The 12,269-nt window shown below is 37.0% G+C and overlaps 1 protein-coding gene across 1 annotated transcript in view; it reads left to right on the top strand.

Annotated features, from left to right (window-relative positions):
• GRB10 (growth factor receptor bound protein 10) overlaps positions 1-12,269 on the top strand; it is a 294,569-nt gene that overhangs the window by 178,393 nt on the left and 103,907 nt on the right. Inside the window, exon 6 of the mRNA XM_027837264.1 lies at positions 9,540-9,681. Within this exon, the coding sequence (XP_027693065.1) occupies positions 9,540-9,681 (142 nt within the window). The remainder of the gene's footprint in view (positions 1-9,539; positions 9,682-12,269) is intronic.

Consider the following 12,269-nt stretch of genomic DNA (forward strand, 5'->3'; position numbering starts at 1 on the left):
AATTGGATGGAGAGTGGGAGAAAATATATTTCTATTAATTTTTTAAAAGGGAGGTAGGGGATGCCATAGATATGAATTGGTACATGCCCTTTCAGATGAGTCTACTGTATAATTAGTTTTATTTAATAGTTTTACTTTGTTATAAGAAACTTCTTATGAAGTAGGAGTAATTTATAAATTTATGTAATATAAAAGCAAAACACATCAAAAAAGTTGCCAAAAAAAACAAAACAAAACCAAATATAGTAGAAAGAAAGAAAAGAGAATCCTTCAGTCTCTCAGCTTATCTATTATACATGGTGTGTGCCATAGTTCAATTTTATATTTACTAAAGTGACCAGTGCTTGACTTTGCTCTGCACTTCCCCTCAGGGCATGTTTTTCCTTAGAAAGAATGTTGTAGAATATTAAGTTGTGTTTCTTTTTAGCACTGTGGATATGTCCTATATACCATAATGTTTTTTACCTGCCCCACTTCTGAAGGGGTGCCTCAATTTTAATAAAAAAATATTGCTTCCCCAAGATGGTGGTAGCTAGCCTCAGTAATTTAGGTGCACAAAGTTGTGAGTTAAGCACTTTGCAAACCTTACAGTGCTCTAGGAATTGAGGTGTCAAACACCTGACTGACCAGGGCAAGGGCTGCCAGCTACACTCCTAAGTGCAGCCAAACCAGATAAAAATGCATCTGGGAAATGCTTAACATAATAAATAAAGATATTAATATGTGGTTTTCAGTATGTGGCCTACAGGGATCTTTATGCATAGTTTGGTGGCCTCTTTCTAATTGGGTTTTGACACCCCTGCTCTAGAGATGTTAGTGATAACTGTAAGTAGAGTGGTTAAAATCACAGGTTGTTTCACAAGGTCGTTTCTAAGAATCAAAGAATTTCAGAGTTGGGAGGGATCTCAGAGACCATTATCTGCAGTGAAGAATATCTATTCAACAAGTGGTCATCCACTAAGAATGAGGAAACATCCATGATTCCCCAAGAACACAATTGCACTTTAAATAGTTCTAATTTTTAGGGAGATTTTCCTTCTAGTGTCCACCTAAGAGCCCCCTGAAGCTAGCAGAACATGCTGAATTCCTAAGTCAGTCAAGAAGCATTCATTGAGCCGTTATTATGTTCTGGGCATCGTAGTAAACACTGAGGATGCAAAGAAAGGCAAAAATATGTTTACTGTCCTCAAGGGCTTTTATCCTCCTTCTTTGTGACAGCTTTCTACATGTTTCTTCCTTTCTATGTGTTTCAAATCAGTTTTTCTACTTCATTTAGAGTATGGCCTCCTTTGGGCAGTCTGGTGAAACCTACAAGACCCAATCTTATAGTAAGGTTTTTAAATATAGAAAAAATTTTTAAATACTTAAAAAAAGTTCAGGGAGACTAGGTTAAGAACCCGTGATTTAGATACTAACTATCAGACATTTTGAGTGTTAATAATCCAGATAACCAATTAACGTATTTCTGTAATCAGGAAAGAATTGCCATGTACTTCAGGAGAATAGTGAAATTTCTTTTGGTAAATTTTATTACAATCATGTCAGTCTTTTTTAAGTTAAGAAAAATCATCCCATAACAGATATACAAATAAACTATATTTTCTAAGAACTAAGTTTAACATTTTGATCAATCTTAGCATGAAAAGATGATAATGCTTGTGTAATGATTCTATAACACAGTGAAATTTGTAGTCTTGTGAGGTACACTAAGTTCAATGTACCATCTAGAGCAGGGGTTTTTAACCTGAGATCTGTGAACTTAAAAAAATGTAATATTTTGATAACCATTTCAATATGATGAGTTTCCTTTGTGGTCTTATGATTTTATTTTATCCATTTAGAAATATTCTGAGAAGGGATCCGTAAGCTTCATTAGATTGCCAAAGGGGACCATGACACCAAAGAGGTGTTAAGAGGTATTTTCTTGAGTTAAAAAAGCTTTGTTGTCATCTTTTGACTTAAATAATTTTCCAGGTAGTCCACAAGTTGTTACTTAGACCATTTCCCCTTCAACATTGGACAGAGTGCTGGCCTGTAGAAGGGAAGAAGTTCCAGCCCACCCTCTGACACTTAGTAGCTGTTTGACCCTAGGAAAGTCACTTCTCCTCCGTTGTCTCAGCTTCCTCAATATAAAAAGGGGATAATCATAGCACCTACCTCACAGGGTGGTTGTGAGGATCAAATAAGATAATATTTGTGAAAGCATTTAACCCAGTGCCTGAACCATAGTAGGCCCTTAATAAATGCCTGTTCCCTCCATCCTTCCATTTAATGTATTTCTGATTTACCTTGCATTTTATGACTGACTTTTAAAATCATTTTTTAACCTAACTTTTCCTCAGCTATGTAATAAGAGAGTTGTATAATGATAGCAGCTAGTTGCTACTTTAGAATTGATACAATCATTAATTACTATTTCAATGAGATCTTCATGATGTCAAGGTGACATGGGACTTTTGTTGTTCATGGGTTCTTATAAGGCTAGTTTGTTATACATATTTCATTGTATAATGTTCATACTTTTAAATCTGTTCTTTTTTTCTGGACCTAAGGGAAGTTGTAGCCATTTGTCATATTCCCTGCTATTTAAAAACACAAGGCATATTTATTATTACTTGTGGCAGTTTTACTGACCACTGTTAATGTCCCTGAAATAAAGTTAATTGTTCACCATTCTTTCAATAAGTTAATTTTATCTTCAGGTTTTGCAACCACATTTTAAATTATTACCTTATCAGTTACTCATCAACAGTGTAAAAGCTATAAAGTAGTTTTTAATCAACTTATTCAAGGTTTCTAAATAGAAATGACCATTTGTTTTTGGAGAAGTTCCACAACAGCCTTTTTTAATAGTGAGTTTATACTAGCATCTTGTTATATGTGAGTTGTTGAGCATTTTTCCTTATGTGAATCTTTCAGGAACATCGTAGAGAATCTTGTTAGAAAGAAAAGCATACCAAGCTTCAGCAATTGACCATTTGAAGCAAACACATTCTTTTATTATTTATTTAAGTCACTTCGGTTAACTTGCTGAACCTCCCTCAGTTTCCTCATTTGTAAAATGATGGAGCTGGACTAGATGTTCTCTATTTATTGTCCTTTCCATCTCAAAGTCTATGATGCTATAATCTTCCTTCGCATGAACTATTTGAATCAAGTACATTTTATTGAAATTATTTCAAGATTTTCATAATGTAGTTATCATACTGCCAACTCACATATCACCCTACTTAACTACCTACCTCTTCTCTGTCCCCTTCAAACTCCATCCAACTCCTTCAGTGCCCTCTCTTGGCTTTGTGGAATACTTAGTTTCTGGCTGTGCCCCTCATTTGGGGCATCCTAAGATCCTATGCTTAAATACGTCAGTGGATCCGTATTCTCACCAATGCCATTAGCTGCTTGATTGGAGTTAACAGTAACCCATCCACTACTTGCCACCCTGTGCAGCTCTTGTCCTTGTCCTCCCATAAATCCTACTTACAGGATATGTACAACATGCCAGAGATCTTCATGTAGGTATTTTAGCATTCCATGATCACCTGATTAGCACACAAACTATCTTCTCCGTCCGTTACCTCTCACTCTTGCTTCTCGATTGACCCATATTGTCTAATCATACTTTCCCTACATCTCTTCTATACTGCTTCTTAGTAATGTGCAAGATCCTGCTTATACATACCATGTATTTCTCCATTGCTCACTGGGCCACCCACAATTTTGAATCTTCAGAAACTCTCATCTTCTTTGTGTAGTGTGCCCTTCTTATCTAAAAGGGTATCTGTTTTCCATTTGAACAATGAGCAGAATGCCCTCTGTGTGACAATGACGGGCATCTTTGCTGAGCATATAGCTCCCTGTTTTATGCCTTATTTGAAAATGATAATCACTGTATCATAGGTAATAGCAACCTCAGATACTATATTAGCTCATCAATGCCTTTTCATGGTAGCAAGTCACAACCATTTGCGATATTGTGCTCTTTGTGAATAACTGATATATAGCACTGATATATGGTGTGGCTTGTGAGGGCAAGAATCTGCAGTAATTTTTAAGCCAAGGCAGGGGGAATTCTAAAATTTCTCTCCCTCTCCTTCTCTTTTTCAAAGTGGCATTCTCTTGAACACATGGAACATAAAAAAAAAAAAAATCCCAGAGTCTTGGACTTTATCCTAAAACCCCACCTCATATTTGTCTTACGGGTTTAAATCTGAGGTCTCCTAGCCAGAGTATGAAGAAAAGGCTATGGTTTATAAGTCAGTCATCTATTACTTAAACAAGGGTTAGACCCTTGAATTGGATCCTATACCAAGGTGACAGCTGTTATGGGAAGCATGGGGCTTGTTAAAATTAAAAATAACTTCAATGGCATATAATCAAGCCATTATAAGAATGGCCTTCGTAATTACACAACACTGAGTTCATTCATTGACTGTGATCTATTGGACTTTTAAATTAGCATATCTATTTACACAACAAAAGTTTCTGGTTGCCATGGCTAACTCCTTTAAAACTAGAAGAATAAAATAGTTTTTAAAAAACAGAATAATCTAAAATGACGAAATTGAAATATATTTAGGTCATGAAATGCATCTCTTAAAAAGGGAAGGAAACACATTTTAGTTCATCTAATTTGTATAATAATTTGATAGAAGGTACATCAAATGATAAAGATAAGAAGGACTTTTAAAACACTATTTGTAGCATGAAGAAAAGAAGAGATGGATTTACTTCTTTGAGAAGATGGCGTAGTGTTAAAAGATTACACGGCATTGGTACAACCATTCTAGAAAGCAGTTTGGAATTATGCAAAGCAAGTAGCTAGAATGTCTGTACTTTGTGCCTGAGAGATTACACCACTAGGTGTATCAGTGACCAGTGAGGTCACTGATAAAAATAGAACCTTCATACACCCCAGGATACTTCTAGCAGCACTTTTTCATAGGTAGCAAAGAATTAAAAACAAAATTGATGCCCATGCATTGGGGAATGGCTAAACAAATTGTGGTACATAAATATAATGAGATATTACTGTGTTATTAACAATGAGCATGCTGTGAATGAACAGTGAAGCATGGAGAGATACATGAGCTGACTATGCAAAGCAAAGGTAAGCAGAGCAAAGAAAATAATATACACAATGACTACCCCAATGTAAACGGACAGAACAAAATCACAAAATAGTCGAGATTGTTATAAAATTATAAGACACAAGCATGATCCTAAAGAGAAGACATGAGAAAACACCTGTACTCTTTTGCAGAGGTGAGAGGTTCACAATTGTGGGACCATGCATATGTTTTTAGACTTTTTCAGCATATTGTTGGTTTTGCTGATTCCCCTCCCTTTTTTTCTTTTAAAAATATTCTTTTTTATATGGGATGACTTAGTGGGAGGGGGAGAGATACTGGGGAAAATTTAGGCAATAAAAGATACCAATAAGAATTTGATAAAAAAAAAAAGCAGTGAGCATGATGAATACATGAGGAGCATGGAAAGATACATGAAAAGCACAGGTGTGTGATCCTAATGAAGAGATATGAGAAGACTGAGAAGGGGGAAGAAAAGGAATGGGGGGGAATCTAGCTGATGTACAAATGAAAGTAGTCAAGATCTTTTTTTTTTAAAAGATGACAGAGAAATTGCAGATCTACTGAACTCCTGTAATTTCTTCCATCGCCTCTAATAAGGAAAATAGCTCCGGTTTGAAAAAGGTTACAATAGCATCAAGAAGGGGTTGTAGTCAAGATATGTAAAGAGATAGTGAGAGGGTTCTCAGCCACTTTACATGAGTCCAAGTCTCTGGGCCTGACTCAATTACACCCTAGGTTACTGGTTTAACTTGCTGGTATGATTCCAGAATCATTTTCAATGATCTTTAAGACATGAAACATGGCAGAGGGAGCCATAGGAATGAAAATAGGTAACAGGGAAAAAGAGGAGAAAAGATGAATTTGGGAAATTACAAATAATAATAGCTGCTACTTTTAAAGTTTGTTAATTGCATTACAAATATTATTTTATCTTCACAACGACCTTGGGTAGTAGGTACAATTATTATTCCATTTCCATAGTTGAAGAAGCTGAGGCTAACAGAAGTTAAGTGACTTGCCCAGGGTAACACAGCTAGGAAGTGCCTGAGGATAGATTTGAACTCCAGTCTTCCTGACTCCAGGGGAGAAAGGCTCCTTGTAGGAAGTGATGTTTGAACTGAGCTCTGAAGTTTTAGAATGCAAATTTTGTTTCATTATTAGGAAGGATTTTCTTGCTAGAGTTGTCTACAGTGGTGTGGACTGCATTTGTGAAGTTGTAAGATTCCCATACTTAGAGATAATCAGGGAGTCTAGGCGATTGTCTGTCGGAGATGCTGTGGAATAGAACACTGCCTTGCTTACCAGGAGAGATTGAGTTTGCTGTTGTTGAGTTTTCAGTTGTGTACAGCTCTTCATGACCCCATTTGGCAGAGATACTGGAGTGGTTTGCCATTTCCTTTGTCAGCTCATTTTATAGATGAGGAAACTGACACAAACAGGGTTAAGTGACTTGCCCAGGGTCATACAGCTATTAAGTGACCGAGGCCACATTTGAACTCAGGTCTTCCTGACTCCAGACCAACCCTCTGGCACCACCTAGCTGCCCTTAGGTTGAGTTAGATGCCTGCTAATGCCTCTTCCAACTTTTGAGGACGATAGTATCATAGATTTAGAGCTGGAAGGGACCTCAGGAATCACTGAGCTCACTTTCCTCATTTTATAAAGGAGATAACAGACATGGAGCAGTGAAATGACTTACACAGACTTACACAGCTAATAGGTGTCTGTGGCAGGATTTACACATAGGTCTTTCTGACTCTTAGGTGCATTGTCCTCTCAAGATATCTCTCAACCTTAAGATTATCTAAAGTCATAAATTCAAAAGAAAATTCCCTTTACTGAATGAGTATCAATCAGCAAGCTTACTGGACACTCCTTCTAACATACTTTGTGACTGCTTAATTGTCCCACAGATACAGTCAACATCCTTTTGCTTCTTTCATAACTACACCACTGAGGGTACAAGATGAATCCCTTTACCTTGACTCTTCCAGGGAGATTTCAGTGTTTATTCAGTCAGTCAACAGCATTTACTGTGCTTCTGCTGTTCTCATACATGTATCATCCAACCTCTTCCCATTGCCCTAGTTCTGAACAAGTACTAACTGGATACTTGGTGTAAAGGGAGATGGCATATGAAACAGTTAGTAGATAATACAGAACAGTGTTCAGGAAGCCAAAGGACCAAAACAGAGTGTGGGCAATAGAGGCTGTTGCCTCAGAAAGGATAGAGGATATTGAGAATTTAGAAGTGGCTTTAAAGATTCCTTAAGAAAGTCATCATCAGTAACTTTCCAAAGAGTGGTTTCCCAGATTGGAGACTTTATATTTGGTTTTGTAATCCATTGGAAAAAATCACATTTTAAAGATAATTCATAAAGTAGATATCAGATGCCTGTGGTGTGTTATGTACTTTGCTAAATGTTGGGGAGCTATACATCGATGAAAAAAGAATGCCTGTCCTCAAGGAGCTTATTCTATAAGAGAGAAGAGGTAGGGCAGAGACACAGGCAGTGTGATACAAGGTAGAAGAATGTATTGGGGGCAAAGGAGAGATTCACTAGTTGTACTGTGAGAACTTGAGGGAGTGATTGCTGTCAGATGGGGCTGATTGGGGAAAAATTTCATAGAGGATTGGCTGGTCAAAGGATAGATTTCAAAAGGCAGAGAAAGGAGTTCATTGTAGATATGGGAGACAACAGATTCCAAAAATGAACAGATATGGGAGATGTCTAATTAAATTAGAATTTTTGAAAGCCAAGGGAGGTAGGGCAATCTATTCCAGTCCTGGGGAAAGTTGTGTACACATGAATGCACAAAGTTGGAAGGGTACACAAAAAAACTGATGAATGCTGAGTGGTTCAATTTGATAACAGTAAATGGTTCCCTTCTTCCCCAAATAAGAGAAAACATATTTCCCCTTCTCTCTATTTCTCTCTCTCTCTCTTTCTCTCTCTCTAAGAGAGCAGTCTGTTGAAGTCTATAGATCCCTTATCAGAATATGTTTTTAAATTTTCAAAATAAAGTGCATAGCATTAGGAAGCCAATTTATTGAGATATAATTGTTGAGTCAGGCAAGGTGACACACACCTATCATCCTTGCTATTGAGGGAGAATGAGGCTGGTGGATCACTTGAGCTTGAGAGCTCAGAGCTATAGTAATACCAAAGCCAAGTGCCCAAACTAAGTCTGGCACTGATGTGATGAGCCGCTGGAAACAAGGGCCACTGGGCTCCCTAAGAGGGGCAGAGTGGCCCATATCAGAAAAAGTGGGCAGGTCAAAGCTTCCGTGTCAGTCTGCATTGGGATTGGACCTGTGGATAGCTGCTGCACTCCCAGCCTGGGCAAGATGAAGAGAGTCTTCCCCTACTCCCCACCCTACCCCCATCCCCACCCCCACCCCAATCCCCAAGTCCCAAAAGAGTTTCTAAGATTTTTTTTAATTAAAAAAAAAAAGAACTAGTTCATGGATTGTAGGTTAAAACACTTGTCTTAGACAAATAACTTTACCATCTATGTAATTAATAAAAAGTAACAAATAGTGGAAATAAACATGTAAATCCTTCATCAGCATATTGGATGGAGAAAGGTTGCAGCCAGTCACCTCTCTGTCAATGGCCATAACTTTTGACTACTCCAAAACACCTGAACCCCACAGCCCAGTGTTGAGTTTTCTCAGGATGGTAGTTTGAGTCTTTAATACTGGAAGAATCACATATATTAATTATTTTAAAAATTATTCTAATTTAATTTTGAAATCATAATTTTATCCTTTTTTCTTTGCTAAAAAAAATGTGTATTGCTTCAATTGTTGCAGCTAGGTCCTTTGAGGTATTCTTAAATTTCAACCTTAATTCTCCTCAGTATGTCTTTTCCACAGAATAAGAGTATAACTCAGTTCTCTCAAAATGTCCATCAAAAACACTCTCAAAAATGGCAGCTAAGTCCCTCTCAGATTCATTTTGTTATGATAGTTAATTGTAGTGCCTCACAGACTTTCCCCGTGACATTTAACTGTACAGTCTTTTCTTAGACTATTTTTATGTTTATTAGCTATTAAGTCTACTTGGGAAAGAAGTTCTCTGAGTATTTCACAGAGACACACATTCCCAGAGCAGTTAACAATCAGTTCCCAAGATTCTATTCATAAAGGTGTAGCAGCAACATACAAAATTTTTATGAAAAGGGCTGTTATTTAAGTTGGGGTTACCTCAATAAATGTATGAGGCAAGTTTCTCAACAGAGATGGAAAGGGAAGGAATGTTATGAAGGGACTGAGGAGAGATCAGAAGGTTTGGAACAGGAGGAGAATGGGGTGGGGGTAGAATGGACAACTAATGATAAGCATGTATGACTGTGCTATCTCAGTATTCCCAGAGGGGTGATCCTTACTTCTCAGGGACTTCTCGGTTCAGTTGTTAATGTACAGTTTTGCTTTTGCTCCAGACGCCTTCAGGAAGAAGACCAACAATTTAGAACCTCGTCTCTGCCCGCCATACCAAATCCATTTCCTGAGCTTTGCAGCCCCACTAATTCTCCTGTTCTCACAACAAGCTCTTTACCTCAGAATCAACCAGCCAGCAAGCAGGTGAGTAATTTTTGTACGTTTTGTCTGGTGCCAATGATTATTTCTTGTGATTTTTTAAAATACTGATTGGTTTGTTATTTTTGGGAAAAGGAATGGGAAGGGAAATGAGCATTTCTTTCTATACACATGCATATATACACACAGTTTTTACAGTGAGAAGTAGTGTGTGATTATGGGTAGAGAGCAGGATTCAGAGTAAGGAAGACCTGGCCCATCCCCCAAACTGGATATGTGACAGAGACCAAGTCATCTTACCTCCCAGTGCCTTAGACAGCTCTCCAAAATTATGTGTTTCAGAGCAGGTATCTTGGTAGAGAAAGTTTCTTACCAGTTTCTCTCCCTACAATAATGAAATCACAGGTCCAGTTTTTGTAGATTATAAAATAGATTTAAAAAAATTTTTAAATTTATACATGTTTAAAAAAAAAAAACTTATTCAGTCACCTGAAACTTCCTATGCCCTAGGCAACTTTCTAAGACTAATCTCCACTGGTAGTAGAAATGTCCTCATAGTGATACAGTTGCCTAGACCCAGTGAAATCACAGGTCCATTTCTGAGAGAGGGAGACAGAGAGAGAGAGAGAAAAAGAGAGAGTGGGGGGGGGTGGAGGGGAGGGGAGAGAGGGTGTTTTAAGTTTTAGGCTGAAAACTGCATTAAGACTTTTGGGACACCCTGTATTGATCCAGGTGTATATAAGTGTATAGATAGGTATGTATGTGTATCTGTATGTCTGTATATGTACAAGTACACAGATACACATATATGCTTATGTACATATATTGTATGAAATATGGTTACTTCTGTGGGATTTAGATTTGATATTTGATAAAAACAAATTAATTTACTTTATTAACTTCTGATAATATTTACTCTATTGACTTCTGATTACATTGATTATAATCAGAGTTGCTTTTTTTTTAGAGCTATGCCTTAACAAAAAGACCATAGTCTAGCAATACTTTAAATGAGAACACACATATGTATATATATGTATTTATGTGTGTGTATCCCTTTGTAATTGCAAAACACTACATGAATGAAAGCAAAAATATGTTGAGAGAGAGAGGGAAAACTGTATGAATGTATGTGTACAATGTATACACACTCTGATATGAATTCTTTTGTTTACTTCTGCCTTCAAGAAAAAGTCAGTATTATACAGTGGTGAAGGAAGAGGTCTCAACTAGCCTGGAGCTCATGTGATGTGAGGTTTTGAATTTTCAAATTCTCAGTGTTTTCATCTTCAAAATGGGAATTATAGTATCTGTAATACCTATACCGATTCCCCCCCGTCACTTCCCTTTCCCACGCTGCTCTGAGGCTTTAATGAGATCAATGTGTATAAAGTGCTTTGCCAATCTTAAAGCACCATGTAAATATCAACTGTTATATTACTATTGTCGTTGTCTACCATTATTTTCTAGGTCATCTTGGACCTGTTATTTAATCTCTTGGACACTCAGTTTCCTTTCCTGTCAAATTGAGACAATCATCCCTACTCTGTCTACCTCTCAAGCCTGTTTTGAGGCTTTAGTGAATAAATCAATATGCACAGCACTTTTTAGAAATCTAATATAGACCACAATAAAAGAGATGATTATTAACTGAAAAGAAAGTTAGATTATATTTTTGCAGCACCATATGGAGCAATTAGAGTTTAGAATGATTATTCTCACTAAATCTTGTTACTGTCTCTGCAGGCAAACTGTTTAATTTCAAAGGTCATTCTCTGGCAACCTCAGCTATCTAAAACATAGCCAAAAACTGGAAACTAAGCATTAAATGTTTCTGATTAACTTAAGCTGAGGGCACAAAGTCCACTCTTGTGCACCTTACTCTTATAATTGTCATTGAGACCTTTATTCAAAAGTAGCTTACAACTCTTGTCAATCTCTGTAAGTGAATTTCCAGACCACTGAAGATGAGAAGTAGCTTATTTAGTGGAAAAGGCCACCTCCTAGTCTCTAACAGTCTTCAGGATGAGACTGGATAACCTTTTATTGGGAAGGAATGAAGAGGGTTTGGGGGCTCTTTTTTTGGTTCATGAGTTAGATTAGATGGCAACTGAAGTCCTATTCAACACTAAAAATCTTTATGTTTTTGTGATTGACTACATTTCAGTCATCTTAAAAATGTACTTGTACAGAATTCCCCAGCCCCTAAAATGCTAGATAAGTGTTGTGCTGCTGTAATGTCTTTGCATCTCAGTTTGGAAATTCATGTTTCTTAGCAAGGAATACACGCAAGGAATGTGACAGAAGAGGTTGATATCAGGCAGTTATAGAAAAACAAAAAATGAGGAAGATTTTAGCTACTCTCGGAGTGAAAAAAGAGGGCAAAAGCCCTCTCATGATAAAATTATCAAAATAAACAATCATAAGGCATTATATTAAGTTGATAAACCTTATTATTTAAAGTAAAGGAAATAAATTGCGGGATGGGAGTGGTATTTTGTTATTTACAAGACCAAGAACTTTGGTTCTACTAAAGTCATTCTCTTTGATAGCTACCTCACTATAACATGGAGGTGACCCTAAATTGTCAAAGTCCATGTCAATTAAGCATAAGCCAGGCCAAGTCTTACCAA

This window comes from Vombatus ursinus, unplaced genomic scaffold (genome assembly GCF_900497805.2).
Source record: "Vombatus ursinus unplaced genomic scaffold, bare-nosed wombat genome assembly UNPS02014820.1, whole genome shotgun sequence".
In the NCBI taxonomy this organism is placed as follows: Eukaryota; Metazoa; Chordata; class Mammalia; order Diprotodontia; family Vombatidae; genus Vombatus; species Vombatus ursinus.